The sequence below is a fragment of the Dromiciops gliroides genome, chromosome 3 (assembly GCF_019393635.1).
Source record: "Dromiciops gliroides isolate mDroGli1 chromosome 3, mDroGli1.pri, whole genome shotgun sequence".
NCBI classification, from domain to species: domain Eukaryota; kingdom Metazoa; phylum Chordata; class Mammalia; order Microbiotheria; family Microbiotheriidae; genus Dromiciops; species Dromiciops gliroides.
This window is the reverse complement of record NC_057863.1, coordinates 565992556-566007805: the sequence shown is the minus strand read 5'-3', so window position 1 is coordinate 566007805 and position 15250 is coordinate 565992556. Positions and strand designations below refer to the sequence as shown.

At 36.7% G+C, this 15250-nt stretch overlaps 1 protein-coding gene across 1 annotated transcript in view; it reads left to right on the top strand.

The window, feature by feature from the left end:
• LCP1 (lymphocyte cytosolic protein 1) overlaps positions 1-15250 on the top strand; it is a 115293-nt gene that overhangs the window by 77091 nt on the left and 22952 nt on the right. The window contains 6 exon segments of the mRNA XM_043997909.1: positions 991-1154; positions 1643-1772; positions 2264-2332; positions 2335-2395; positions 12298-12379; positions 14631-14796. Of these exon segments, the coding sequence (XP_043853844.1) occupies positions 991-1154; positions 1643-1772; positions 2264-2332; positions 2335-2395; positions 12298-12379; positions 14631-14796 (672 nt within the window).

The window sequence follows — 15250 nt, the reverse complement described above, 5'->3', positions numbered from 1 at the left end:
GTTTCCAAGAAGAGATTGCATTTAAAGTCTATCTCCTGGGGCAGCTAGGTGGCGCAGTGGATAGAGCATTGGTCTTGAAGTCAGAGACCTGAGTTCAAATCCAGCCTCAGACACTTAACACTTACTAGCCTTGTGACCTTAGCAAGTCACTTAACCCAATTGCCTCACCAAAAAATAAAATAAAATAAATAATTCTATCTCCCCTCTCCTAGCCTAACACTCTCCATTTCCCACTGGGGAAATCTCCTAACTCTTGGTTCTTTCAGACCTTACTTAGCTTTGTTATTGTCATTGTTTCTCCTGACTGTTCATTACTGACAATCCATTCTCTTTTTTCCCATTTCTCCCTTCTTCCTAATACTAATCATTTTGTATTCCTTTCCACTTTTTAAAAAAATTCCCTTTGGTTGACTATTTTTCCTCATAGTTCTATACCTCTTCTTCATCTCTTGCCAGAATCTCTACCTCTGACTCTTGGTTTCAACTTCCTCACCCTAGAGCTAGAACCTATTGTTTCCTCATCTCCCAGAATTATTTAGCATGGTACCTTCTTAGTGATAGTATGGTTACCTTTTGTGTGATACTACAGTGTTTTGTTAAACTTCAGGGTTTGTTTTTTTGTTTTTTTTATAGTGGCAGCCCAGATCCCGGAGCAATTGTCTCCATTACCCTGCTATTCCTCACTTCCCATGCATCCTCTTTGATACCCCAGTGTTTTTGGTTTAATGGCCATTGAACATTGGGAAGGCAGCATGATGGTACAGTGGAAGAGCTCCAAATTTGACATCAGAACACCTGGGATTGATTGCCAACTTTATCACTTTTTAGCTGTATAATTCTGGGCATGTCAATGGGGAAAAGTCATAAACTGGTTAATCAACTTTTACAGTATCATTGAGAAGGTCAGTGAGGTAATGTGGGTAAAGTGCTTGGTAATGATAATGGGCTAGCACTGCAAGTACTAATATGTTTGTTATTAATTATTTACAGATACAGATGGCAATGGGTACATCTGTTGCAATGAACTGAATGACTTGTTCAAGGCAGCTTGCTTGCCCTTGCCTGGGTACAGAATAAGGGAAATCACAGAGAACCTGATGGCAACTGGAGATCTAAACCATGATGGCCGGATAAGCTTTGATGAGTTTATCTCAGTGAGTATGAAAATAGAAGATGTGGAATGACATTTTCAAAACAACTTTTAATTCTCTGATATCTCAAGGGTCTATGAGTTTATTAATGCAGGTACTTCCTTTGATCAAGAGATTCCTCTACACCTTAGTAGTCAGTCTTCATGGCTTGTTATAGTAAAGAAGTTCATAAGGTTAGTACCTCATCTTCTGGCGATGAGCCTTTCTGCACTTGGGTAGAGTGATCTTTGAATGATGAAGTCTTTCACAACGGGCTCACAATTGAACCTTTCTGGCTTGATGGAACCTACTAGGGCTTATGCTGAACTTTGTAGTTCAGGAACCCAAGATCGTCTCATGTCACCATAAGCCATCAGAATAGGGCTTTAGTGTAGGTCTTTAGCATGTGGATAAAAAAAAATATGGTTCTTGTACTGTGGCAATATTTCTTCTTTTTCCAAAGTTTCCTGGTTAAGCCTTGACCTTCTCTAAAGGCATACTGTTTTCCACAGGTGTTTCATGGGTTAAAAAGCACAGAAGTTGCCAAGACCTTCAGAAAAGCCATTAATAAGAAAGAAGGAATTTGTGCTATTGGTGGTACCTCAGAACAATCCAGTGTTGGAACGCAGCATTCCTATTCAGGTAAATGCATAATGCTTCCTAACAGAAGAGAAAGATTGCATCATTAATATCCATTTTACCTCAGAATCCCACACAAATTAACTTATTTTGGGAATAATTAGAAAGCAGCACGGAGAATTTAGGTGGCTTACCCCAAACCACACAACATTCAAGAAGACTAGAAGCAGAGCTGCTTAGGTTCATCCTATAAGGATTAGACCATATTTCTTCTCCTGTGCCAAAAGCAATATTTATTTCCTCCCATTGAATGTTCTTATTGAATATCTCTGTCTGCCTTCAAGTCTATTTCCAGAGTGTTATGTGACTTTGGGTAAACACAGATACTATGACTGTTTATAGAAGGCACTGAAGGTTTTAGAAGGTAGCAGGGGGATGGACTAGATGAACTTAGAAGGTTTGTTCTAGCTCTGACATTCTGAGAGCAGGGTGCACTTTGTTGTTTATATTGGATATGGTTTTGCAAATGGATAAATGTAATCATTGACTTGCAGAGGAAGAAAAATACGCCTTTGTTAACTGGATAAACAAAGCTCTGGAAAATGATCCTGATTGTAAGCATGTCCTCCTATGGATCCAAACACAGATGACCTATTTACCGCTGTTGGAGGATGGCATCGTCTATGGTAAATAATTGGTTTCTAAAAGTGTCCACATACTTATATACATACATTACACACATGTATGCACATGTATATGTATAAATATGCCTGTATCTAGCACATATATATATACATAACATATAACATATATGTGAATGTCTTGTGTGTGTGTGTGTGTGTGTGTATAATATATATATGGTGTTTTTTAGTTTATGGAGTAAACTGCTATGCACAGCAGTTTCCTGATATCACAGCACTCTACTGATCCTTTCCCCTAGTCATTGGTTGATCACTTAGGTCGTTCAAACTAATTTTAATGAAAACCTAAATCAAATATAATTAGGAAGGTAAATTCATTGTTAGGGAAAAAGGACACGATGGATTCTGTGTCCAAAATAGAAGTAATGTATAGATAACCTGCTATTTTGTATTACCTAAACATTCCCTGATATTGGTACAATAATCATATAAAATGGAAATTATCATTGAGAGGAGTCATTTGCACATTGCATCCCTTAACCTTGAATGCATGCCAGTCATTAGAGTTAAGGAACTCAACCTGTGGCTAACACAGGATTTTTGTGTTGTAGAGTCATGGGCACACAAACTCTACAGAATTTAGAGGGAAAAAGTGTATCAAACTACTTGAGAGAAAGCAATAATCCCCCAAAGCATGGACAGTTTGTCTCAGCACACAGTTGACCATTTGCCTGACATGCTGATTCACCAGTGGTCTTTCCTAGAGTTGCTACTACTGCTGTCATAGGAACATTCAGGACTTACTTGTATAGTTATGTTCTTGTAAGGGGTTAAAATTCTAGCTAGTCTGTCTAAAATATCTAATGAGTGGTCGCCAATAATTATAAGCATTAGCAAGAGTTAGACTTTTAAGCATTATTAAGGGAATATAGAATTTGGTAATAGAGGAGAGAGAAAGGCCTAGATTCCTATCTATTAAAGGGAGAGCACATTTCTAGCTCCCTTCTCCACCAGAGTCCCAAGGAAAGAGCCCCAGAGTCAGCGCCAGTCTCTTCCTTCCTCCTCCCACTAGTCTGCGTCACTTCCTCCCCGCCAAAGAAAAGACTCCTGGTCTTGCCCTCAAAGACCTTCGCTTCATGGGCAGAACTCTTCTACAGTAAGTATCCAGCAGGTGGCGGTTATTCCAATCGTTACAGTCCCCCCTGTTGTTCCTCAAGAAACAAAATATTTCCTTGACGGAACAGTAAAAAGAATATAATAACTATTGCTAACTAATATATGTGAACAACAATATAGAAAAGGAAGAGAGGAAAGTTTTGTCCAGAGGGGCGATTTTTTTTTTGTCCTCATGAACCGACGCTTTGACATTAGTCTTGCAAAGGGAGGGCCTCTGCAGAGAATACATGTTACAGATGGTGTATATTATAACAGAAAGAGAAAAAAAACAACAAATCAAAACTGTTCATTTAAAGTCTCTGAAAGTCTTTTCTCAGATGTCCTCTAGGTGTAGTCGTGGAATGGAAGTCTTTTCAGGGGTTGATGTGTGGATGCTGGTAATCAGCCAGGAAAATTTCCTACAAAATTGAGCTTAACACAACTTTAAAATAGCTTTGTCAATAATCAAATCAAACAATGAAAGTTCTCAAAAAACATGTCTAAGGGAATTCAGAATCTTAGTTGTTACACATGAAACATATAATAAAACAAAAATTAAAACATTCTTTAAAATTATAATATTACTATAGTCCCCCCTCATGGAGGGTAATTGAGAAGACAATTGCTGCAATATTAATTAATAAAAATAATTTTTATCTTTGTTTTATCACTTTTTTGCATCATCTGCCTAATTATCCCTCATGCCATTATGAGAAATTAAAAAATCGAATATAATTGGTAACAGGTGTCAAGGCCAAATTCAACACTGTATTTATCATGACACCTGAGATAATTATGGGGGTTACCATAAAGAACAGAGAAATGATGGGATATGAGCATTCCCACACTTGAGCAATATATACTGCCCATGCAGTATGCCAGGTCTAAAATAGGTGGATGGAATATATGTCCATGCCACCGAACATATTGGAGGAAACTGAGTCAGACTTAATCAGATGCATGGGATTGAGATGTCCATGGCATCAGGCATATAGGAGGGGAGCATAGAAGCCAGGTGTAGGAGCGAGATGGGTGGGATGAATACTTCCAGCCATCTGTACAATATTGTGGGGAAAAATAAAATAAAATATTAAACCAAGAGAATCCAACCTCAACATTTGTCAAAAGCCGTTCCCTCGGCCATACCTTGACTTCATGCATGTCTCCCCTCATGTGACAGTTCAGTGTCTGCTCTTGCATGTATTCCTCTTGTGATTGGATGGCATCTTGGCCAACTGGCATCTGATAACTCAGAATAAAGGCAATTAATGTCTTAAATGATAAGTTCCCATAATCAAGTCTCATATGGATTTAAAAATTGAGGATAATAAATGATTGCAAAAAATGTGAATACATCTGACTCAGAATATAATATATAATTATGCAACAATTTCAATAATACCTTTTTTTACTTAGTATACAATTACTTTTGTGAAAAAATCAGAACATATTTAAATACAAGTTAAAGCACAACAGAATCTCAAAGAAAACTTTTTTTTTAAAAGAAAACTTTTACAAATGTTCCCCTCTTTTTTTTTTTTTTGGAATATGCTTATCAAAAATAATACTTCTAGAATCAATTTACACTTGCCATGGCAACAATTTGCCAGGGAAATGCTTTAAAGAGTTTGATCAAATAATCAGTTGAGAAAAAATAACAAAAACAAACAACTCAGAATATGGGAGCACAATACTCCTAGAATTAACATTGTATAATAAAATCAAAACCATCTTGCAATGTTTCAAAATTAGATAGACAAATGAATAGAAGAAAATACACACGGAACAATAAAATACAGTGAAATTCAAACTAAGGAAATCTAAATGAATATGAACTTAATATCAATAAGAGTATTATAAAATATAAACTTGATCACATGACTATAAAAAGCTTTTACAAATATTCTCCTTGTTTTAAAAACTAAGTATAAAACACAATCTCAAAAGCATGAAAATCTCTATGAAATAAACCCATACCATTAATTTCAAAATGTAGGTGTAATAGCATAGAAATCCTATGTAACCTCTGAACTGACATTAATACTCTGAGTGAATTCAGAACACTTTTGATTCCGATATCTAAAATCCCCAACACTCATATCAATACCTTGCTGCTTACTTCTACATTTCTCTAAAATATATACCCTTCCATGGCAAAAGAAGCAGAGTCTTGAACTATGTTGATGGTTGTCATTCTTATTCAGCTTAAGTTTTTCTTCTTTAACCCCTCTATATTGTCTGTCAGTCTTTTCACCATACAAATGCTTTATAAGATTACTAATTAAAGACAAAAGCAGGTTAGCAAAATTATGAACAAAACGAGTATATCTGGAATTTAAAGGGTTTTCTAAGGTTGTCTCAGAAGCACAGCCAGCCTGGGGAAGGGCTGAGCCTGAAGCTGCAAATGTAGTTAGAGAAAGTTGCGCATGAGCATTAGATCTCTGGACTTCCCAGGCAGGGGAAGCTATGGGCTTAGCCATGGGAGGAGTAGAGGGTGGGTCTGGAGAGGAGGGGAGGGACCAGAGCAATTTGAATCAGACTTGATTTTGAACTCAGGCCTGGATTCCTCTTCCCCCACTTTGCCTCCAGGTGCTAGGGGATTAAAAGCTTCTAGAGGGTGGGTCATTGCCTCCAGGCATGCAAAATTAGAGCAACAATTAGTGTTAGAACTGGGAAAAGCTGCAGGAATCTCTTCAGGTTTCTCTGAAAAAGCATGGTTGGGAGAGGGAGAGATATTTCCTTGTGTGAGTAAGTTGCTGGCTCTTTTAACAAAAATAAAAAGAAAAATAGAAAATCCACAAAAACAAGCATTAACATGATCTTATCTCCCATTTGTCTGGTTAAACAGACCAAAATCAAAAATAGGATAATTAGGGAATCTAAAAGGTCCATTCGAAAAAATTTAAAGGAAAACACAGCCAGTACACCAGTACTTAGCAGTTAAAGGAGAGGGAAGGAAATTTCTTACCCAACCAGAAGATCAGAAGACTGAGGTTTAGCTTTCCTCTTCGTGGTCAGCCATCTGTAAGGGTTAAAATTCTAGCTAGTCTGTCTAAATATCTAATGAGTGGTCGCCAATAAATTATAAGCTTTAGCAAGAGTTAGACTTTTAAGCATTTATTAAGGAGAATAAGAATTTGGTAAAGAGAGAGAGAAAGGCCTAGATTCCTATCTATTAAAGGGAGAGCACATTTCTAGCTCCCTTCTCCACCAGAGTCCCAAGGAAAGAGCCCAGAGTCAGCGCCAGTCTCTCCTTCCTCCTCCACTAGTCTGCGTCACTTCCTCCCCGCCAAAGAAAAGACTCCTGGTCTTGCCCTCAAAGACCTTCGCTTCATGGGCAGAACTCTTCTACAGTAAGTATCCAGCAGGTGGCGTTATTCCAATCGTTACATTCTAATTAGGGCCTCTTGTTCTTTAGGGACAAGGTATAAAGCATCACTGTAATTAGTGTGGAAATTCAGATTGAGGAGAAAAAAAGGATAAAGCAGTCTTGTGAGTTGGACTCTCCCAACCACCACCACCACCACCACCACCATTGCTATATTATATAGAGATCACTGCCGTCAGATGTGGGAGTATACTTTTGCCTACCTCCACTAACCCGGGCCCTACAACCATATCTCCTTCACTTCTCTATCCCCTATACTCTTCTTCTTCCTTGGTGGGTGTTGAAGGAAGTCATGGAGGTCTCTACTGTGTTGAACATGGTTGTAGAGAAGGTCAAGAGGCAGATGGACAAATTGTCATTAAAATTCCTTCATGGTTTGGCCTTCAAACTACTTTAGGAAGGGGTGGGGCTATAGCAAAAGCCTGAACAATGCAAAACTTGCCAAGATTGCTCTGGGTTCCATGTGACCCTGGGCAAGTCACTAAACCCTCATTGCCCTGAAAAAAAAAAAAGATTGCTATGGGTTGTGTATAGGGAGAGAGTGCCTGTGTGTAATCACATGTGTCTTTGTTTAAAATGGTATTCTTGCCACTAGTTTTACTCAGGAAATAATTTTTTGGTAATAGAAACGTTCTCAGAACCTCATCTAATTAAAAGAACATTTCTTGCTTAACCAAAAAGGGATATCTGAAAATGTTTTTGTGGATTATATCTTTAGAGGAGATTATGTTTTGTAAGCAATCTTCAGATGCTGATATAATGAGTGATATTCAAATCATGTACTAATTTTTAATAATGTGTGAAATGAATCAACAAATGTGAATTTATCCAAAATAATTGATCTAAAACCTGGTTGTTCTATGAGACTTCAGCATTATGATAAACTCCCTTAGGTGTTTCTAGCCTATACGAGGCTCATTCTATAAGTTCTATTTTGATTAACAGTATTACAATGTTCACTAAGGGACATTTTCATTTGTTTGGCCATCATCTCAAATGAAACATATTTAAAAATTGAATTTTATCCTCACCCTCCCACAACACTGACTTCAATCCAGCCTTCATTTCTTGGCAGCTTGATTTCTGTTACTGGTATCAGCAATTTCCCAGATACCCAGGATTAAAGCCCAGTCATCTTTTGGGTCTGCCTTCTTCTTTGACTTCCACATCCAATCTGTCAGCAAGTTCTGTGATTCTTCCTTCAATATGTTTCTCACATCTTTTTCTTTCTGCTCTAAATTGTCCTATCATAGACTGGTGACTATAGAATATTAGAGCTGGACAGGAACTTTGGCATCATTAGTTTAGTCTCTTTCCCTGTGCAGGCATCCCTTCCACCACATTGCTGGTAGCTGGTCATGTAGCCTTACCTTAGACATTTCCAATCCAGTCCAGTGTGGTATATTGGAATCAACATTAAATTTAGAAATCAGAGGATTGAATCCCTACTCTAACAACTTTACAATCCTTGTGACCCTTGGGCAAATTACTTAACTTCTCTAGACCTCAGTATTCCCATAAAATGAAATGAGGTTAATCTAGGATCCTATGATTTCTGTAAGGAACTCATGACTTCATCTAACAGCTATACAGGTGTTGGAATATAGCTCAGGCTTTTTCTTATCACTTCACATAGATATCCTTTCGATAATATTACAACTAATCTCCCTGTCTCCAGTCTCTCCTTGTTCTTATCCATTTTGGGAATCACCACCAGATTCTCTTTCCTTAAAACACTACTTTATAAGGACCATGCTACTTTTCCTGGTTAGGAACATCAATGACTAACCTATAGAATCAGGTACAAATTCTGGATTCAGATTAGTATTCAAGGAATTTCCATACCATGACCTCAGTTCTGTCTTTTTTAAATCTTATTTCCCACAATTTTAAATCACTTATTATATATTATAAGTATATTCTATAATATTTATAATAAATTAAAATTTTATATATAAATGTATATTTACAAACAATTATAAGTTTATATATAAATGAACATATAAAAATTATATATTGTTAATATGTTATAATATATTTTATGTTTACATTGTGTTTATAATTATATATTTTTATTATAGGATGGTGACATGTTATTTATTGTGTTGTTTATTTGTATTATTATATAATTATATTATAAAAAATATTTATAATTAATTATAGTTATTCCTTTGAAAACATGTTTCTTATTTCTAGCACTTTGTTTTTGTAAACTCCATTAACCCCAGCTGTAGAATGCCCTTCATCACTCTTTCTGCTGTGTTAGTCTAATGTAGATTTGCACTTCCCTGCTCCCAGCTTGGACCCCAAATCTGCCTAATGTAACACCCAAGTACATCTATATGGTTTTCTCTTTTCAAAGAAGGAACGTACGCTGCCAACGCTGTTCATATGATCTGCTGGGCTATTTTCTCTGAGCAGGGCTAGTCTGATTCTTTCCTGAATGGAAAAACCGTTTTGTACCCTCTTCCAACAAGGTTATAGACAGAGTTGCTTTGGGAGATGGTAAATCAGGAAGAACCTGCAATCGTGGAATCATAGATCTAGAACTAGAAAATGATTCAGAGGCAATCTAGTCTAAATCTCTCACCTGACAAATGAAGAAACTGAAGGTAATACATAGGAAGTCAAAATCAGAGGCAGGATTTGAATCCAGCTCCTTTGAGTTCTTAACCTATGAGTTTTTAACATATGCTGCATCCTACCTCCAACGCTTAATAGCTATGCGTTTTGACCAACCAACAATCAAAAATCATTTAAAAAAAATTTTTTAAGGTGAAAAAAATTGGCCCTTTTCCTAAGAAGGTTACACTCTAATTGGGTGTGGGGTGAGCGTTTTGAGGGGTTAGACAGCATGAATGTAGTTTTTGCCAGATGATAGAAAATAGATACAAGGTCCACTTTAGCAACTTAACCTCTCTGAGCCTCAGCTTGCTCATCTATAAAGTGGTAATAAACAATACCTGTAGTATTTATTTCGCTTGCTTATTTTGAAGCTTAGATGAGATAAAATATATAAAGTGCTTTGCAAACCTTGAAATGCTATATAAATACCAGCTGTCTATCGTTACTTGGAGTCAGTAATACATGAGTTCAAATTTGACCTTGGATAATTATTAGCTGTGCGACCCTGGGCAAGTCACTTAACTTCTCTCTGCTTCAGTTTCCTCATGTGTAAAATGGGGATAATAATAGCACTTACCTCCTAGGATTGTTATGAAGGTAAAATGAAAAAAAAAACACATTTGTAAAACACTTTGCTATGTAAAAGCTATGGTTTTTATTATTAGTGATGATAATAATAAATAATTTTGTTTTCTTGCCTCAAATACAATTTTAACATTAGAAATACAAGGTGACCAAAAACACAACCTTCAACCAGATAGTGTTTTTTTCTTGAAAAATATTGTTAATGCCAATCTTTTCCCCCTTCAAGTAAAGATAATTTTTTCTTATATAACTTCTAAGTGGAATAGACTCTCAAATCTCAGGGATCTTCTGCTTATCTCCACTGTGACAATCAGACATTTAGTTACTAACATCTCCTTTGAAATATTGTTACTATCATTATTGTTATTGCTGTTATTACAATAATAATAACTACAATTCAAATATAAATGGATTTCAAAGTTTACAATGCATTTTTTTTTTTACAAAAACCATGTCAAGTAGGTAGTAAGCCATTATTATCCCCATTTTATAGATAGGGAAACTTCTTCACAGATTAAGTGGTTTCCCCAAGAACAAAAAGCTAATAATTAACAGAGCTGAGAATTGAACCCAGGTCTCCTGACTCTGTGTTCAGCATGATCTTTCTACTACGCCATCCTGATTTTCTTGGAAAAACAACTCAAGTTTACTTTCCTTGGAACAACCTGTTGAGGCAGACAGTATAAAATATCATCCCCATCTGATAGATGAGATTCTGAGAGATTAACTAGTTTATTTGTATATAGTCAGCACCAAGTCCTGAGGAAGAATTCAAATGCAGATTTCCTTATTCCAGATCTAGCACTCCAACTATACTAGTACTTGTCTCTTTTAGCCTATAAATAATAGGTTTTATCTACAGTATGTACCTGACGTGGTCAGCAGGTATCAGATACTCCTAGGGGAAATTAGTACCATGATATATTATAACAAAATATAAAATAGTATAGTGTGACAGAACAAAAAAGGACAGGATAGGATAGGCAAGAAATAAAATAATAAATACAACAAGATCAGCTTGGGATACAGAATTTGAACCCAGACACCCACAAACACAAGTGGGGGTTTCCATTAATTGAGACTAAAAACTAGTTCTTCAATGTGGAGTTGTTGGGGAATGCTCAAATCCTTCCATTACTCCCCTTGTGAAGCTTTAATACTGTAATTTAGAACGACACATAGGTAGGTGAAGCTGGCGACCTTTTCTAGGGCAGAAGCATGTAAACTAATTAGTTCTCTCTACTGGCTTTCTTTGTGAAGAAATGGTCTTGATTGAGATGACTCAGAAAACGAAGAAGCACGAGATCTGCTTTGGATGTTCTTATCAAATATTATTGTCATTCAGCCGTTTTAGTTGTGTCTGACTCTTTGTAACCCCATTCGGGGTTTTCTTGGCAAAGATACTGGAGTGGTTTGCCATTCCCTTCCCCGGCTCATTTTATAGATGAGAAATTGAGGGAAACCGAGTTAAGTGACTTGCCCAGGGTCACATAGCTAGTAAGTGTCTGAGGCCAAATTTGAACTTAGGAAGATATCTTCCTCATTTCAGGCCTAGCACTCTGTCCACTGCACCACCTAACTGCTTCTTCAGGATTTGCTGATGTGCTAAGAAAATTCAGTGTGAGTGTGTGTGTGTGTGTGTGTGTGTTGTGTGTGTGTGTGTGTGTGTGTGTGCACAAAAAGCATTTGCTTCCTCATTCTCTGTCCAAAGATATTAATGTATTCAGCTTCCCTCCCTTAGGTATACTAAGCCTAAAGCCTATTCTGGGTTCACTTGAGTCAGATAATCCCTTTAGTTCACAATTTAAATTCCAGGGAGCACAGACTAGGAAAGGAAGGAAACAAGCATTTATTGAGCACCTACTGTGTGCTAAGCACTTTGCAAATATTATCTCATTTGATTCGCACAACAACTTTGTGAAGTAGGTGCTGTTATTATCCCCATTTTACATGGAGGAAACTTTCTCAGATGAAATAACTTTCTCAGGGTCACACAGCTGGTAAGTAGCCTCTAAAAGGTCAAATTTGAACTCAGGTCTAACACTCTATGCATTGTACCAACTATGTGCTCGGGTATAATGGTGTCTTTCTTGCTTACAGTGATGTTGTGATATCAACAAAATCAGCATCATTAGGCCTTGATGGCCAGGAGCCAATTCATTCATTGTTTTCATTTTGATCTTTTCCATTTTAGTAAAATGATCAACCTATCAGTGCCAGATACAATTGATGAAAGAACAATTAACAAAAAGAAACTTACTCCATTCACCATCCAGGTAAGGAAAAATGCTTCCCGCCCCCCGCCCCCCGCCCCACCTCGTTTCATCTGAGTTATAGGAATAGATTTAGGTGAGAGACTAGTGCCACAGCCACAAAATCAATCCAAGTCCCTATACTAAGCCGCCAACATCAGCATGTGGCAGAGTACAAAATTAGCTTTGCTTTGATTTAAATACAGTATTTCCCAGAAACTGGAACAAAAAAGGGAAATAAGCCAGGATTCAGAGCCTAGGATTTTTGTGCAGACAGGTGGGAATGTTGTCTTTTACTAGCTGGTTGTATTATTTAAAAAAAAAAAAAAGAAGAAGAAGTGGTGACGCGGGGCAGGGCGGTAGAGGGAGATTTATTTATGAAGGAAAGTCTCAATAGCTTAAATTTAACCTCAAACTTCCCCTGAGTTATCTTTGAGCGCATTCCAAAAACATGCCATTTTAGTGAAAAAGATAAGCCTTTCTAAGAAATGAGGGGGCAGAAAACGGGAAGTGTTCTGGCAGCTTTCACTGTGGCATGCTACATTATTGACTGCATCAGTGTGATAAATATAACCTGCTTTTAGCATTCAATTACTTTGATTAACTGGAACACTAACCAGCAGTAAGTGTGTCAGAACAATTAAATTGCCTTTCTGCTTTGCATTCCACTTTTATAAAATAATTGAATCCATTTGGTTAAGAACATATATCACTGATTAGTTAATCTGCAATGTATTAATTTCTTGATTCCTGTTTGGGCTTTAGCAGGGGTGTGTGTGTGTGTGTGTGTGTGTGTGTGTGTGTGTGTACATGTGTGGTTTCAGAGAAATTTGGAAAGACTTGTATGAACTGATACAGAATGAAGAGTGTAGAACCAGGAGAACAGTTTATAAAATGACAATATTATAAAGACAAAATCTTGGAAGACTTAGGGATTTGGATGAATACAGTGACCAACCAGAATTCTTAGAGGACTCATGAAACTACCTACTAAGACAAGCTCAATTTGGGAATTTGTTTAGATTATTACACATTTTTTGTAACAGAGATTTTGTTTTTCTTGCTTTCTCATTGGGAAAAGGCAGGGAGATCAAAAAGTAGATCCTTATAAAAAATATAAAAAATTGAATTTAACAATTAAAAAATTAAATAAAAAAGAAAAAGCAGCAAAGCATAATAGAGTGATGAAAAAGTCAGGAAGACCTGGGTTCAAATCTTGCCTCAGACATTTTCTAGCTACGTGACACTGGGCAAATCACTTAACCTCTTGTGCCTCAATTTCCTCATCAATAAAATGGAGCAAAAATAGCATATACCTCATAGATAGATGAAGCTCAACTGAAATATTGAATATAAACTTTACAAACCTTAAAGTACTGTATAAGTACGAGCTACTATTATTATTCTCTTATCATTACATTATGGATCTATGACAGTTTTTCTTCCTCATGGGTCATTTCTATCTATAATCCCATATATATATATATATATGTGTGTGTGTGTGTATATATGTATATGTATATGTGTGTGTGTGTGTATATATATGTATGTATATATAGTTTGCTTTCAAATGGCCCTAAGGAGATCAGTGTGTATAGATTGAGTTGACACATTTTTAACCCCTCTACACATTGTACAGGTGAGCCTACATGGTTATAAGGAATTAGTATAAAAATTGTGTGCCTATTTATCCAAGTTATCTAGATACTATGGGTACTCGGTAAAATATTGTCCTAATAACACCAGCGATAGCTCATCCAGAAATTTGACTGTTGGTTATTATTCTCTTCCCACTCACTTTCCATGCCAAGAAAGCTAGTGCATCTTTCTTTAATGACCTCTCTTTACATCGACTGCTGTGATATAGTGCATAGGCAATGACGAGACAATGGGTGGCCTCCTTGGATATTATAATGTTGCTTTTTTCTCAATAAGGGAGTTTCATGTACTTTCTCCATCTCAAAGTAGGATGGGAAATGTAAGAATCTTTACTAAAATGGGCATTCCACTTAACATTTGTTTTTTGAAGAATGAAGCATCAGGCTAGCCATTGGGTCTTCTATCTTAAACTCTTCTTTTTTTCCTCATTCTGTTATTTACCACTGGTTTTTTTTTCTTCTCAGAGATATCATGCGATCTAATGCAGTAATGCCTTTAAAGCTTTGTAAGGTCTTCAGAAGACATTAGATGTTAGTGGTGCTTGACAAGTTGTTGTTATCATTAATCACTACCTGGTATTTATTGGTATGTTTTGTCATTTTCCCCCCACCTTCAGGAGAATTTGAACCTGGCTCTGAACTCTGCTTCAGCCATTGGGTGCCATGTGGTTAACATAGGAGCTGAGGACTTAAAAGAAGGGAAACCTTATCTGGTCTTGGGCCTTTTGTGGCAAGTCATCAAAATTGGATTGTTTGCCGACATTGAACTCAGCAGAAATGAAGGTAACAAACAGAGGCTACCGCCTTTTATTTTGTGGGATATGGCCTTCTATTAATGCATATATTTTGATGGGGTGGAGAATGGTGTAAAGGGAAGCCAGAAAGCTTGTTTAAGAAGACTTGAATAAAATATATGTAAATGAATGCTGGCCTCCCTACATGACATGACAGATGGAATTCAACATTTCCTCATTTCTCTTCTTTCCCGTGGTAATCGACTTCTTAAAATATGACAGTGTAAGCTTCTTAATACCACAGGCTGATAATGCCTGTTTATATGGAATGTGCAACTTACTTTAGCTGTCTGGGACTCCAGCCTCAAAAAGCTTTCCTCAGATAGCTCATTTTAGATCTAGATAATTGAATATTTGTTCAGTTATTTTAGTCATGTCTGACTCTTCGTGATCCTCATTTGAGGTTTTATTGGCAGAGATATCGGAGTGGTTTGTCATTTTGT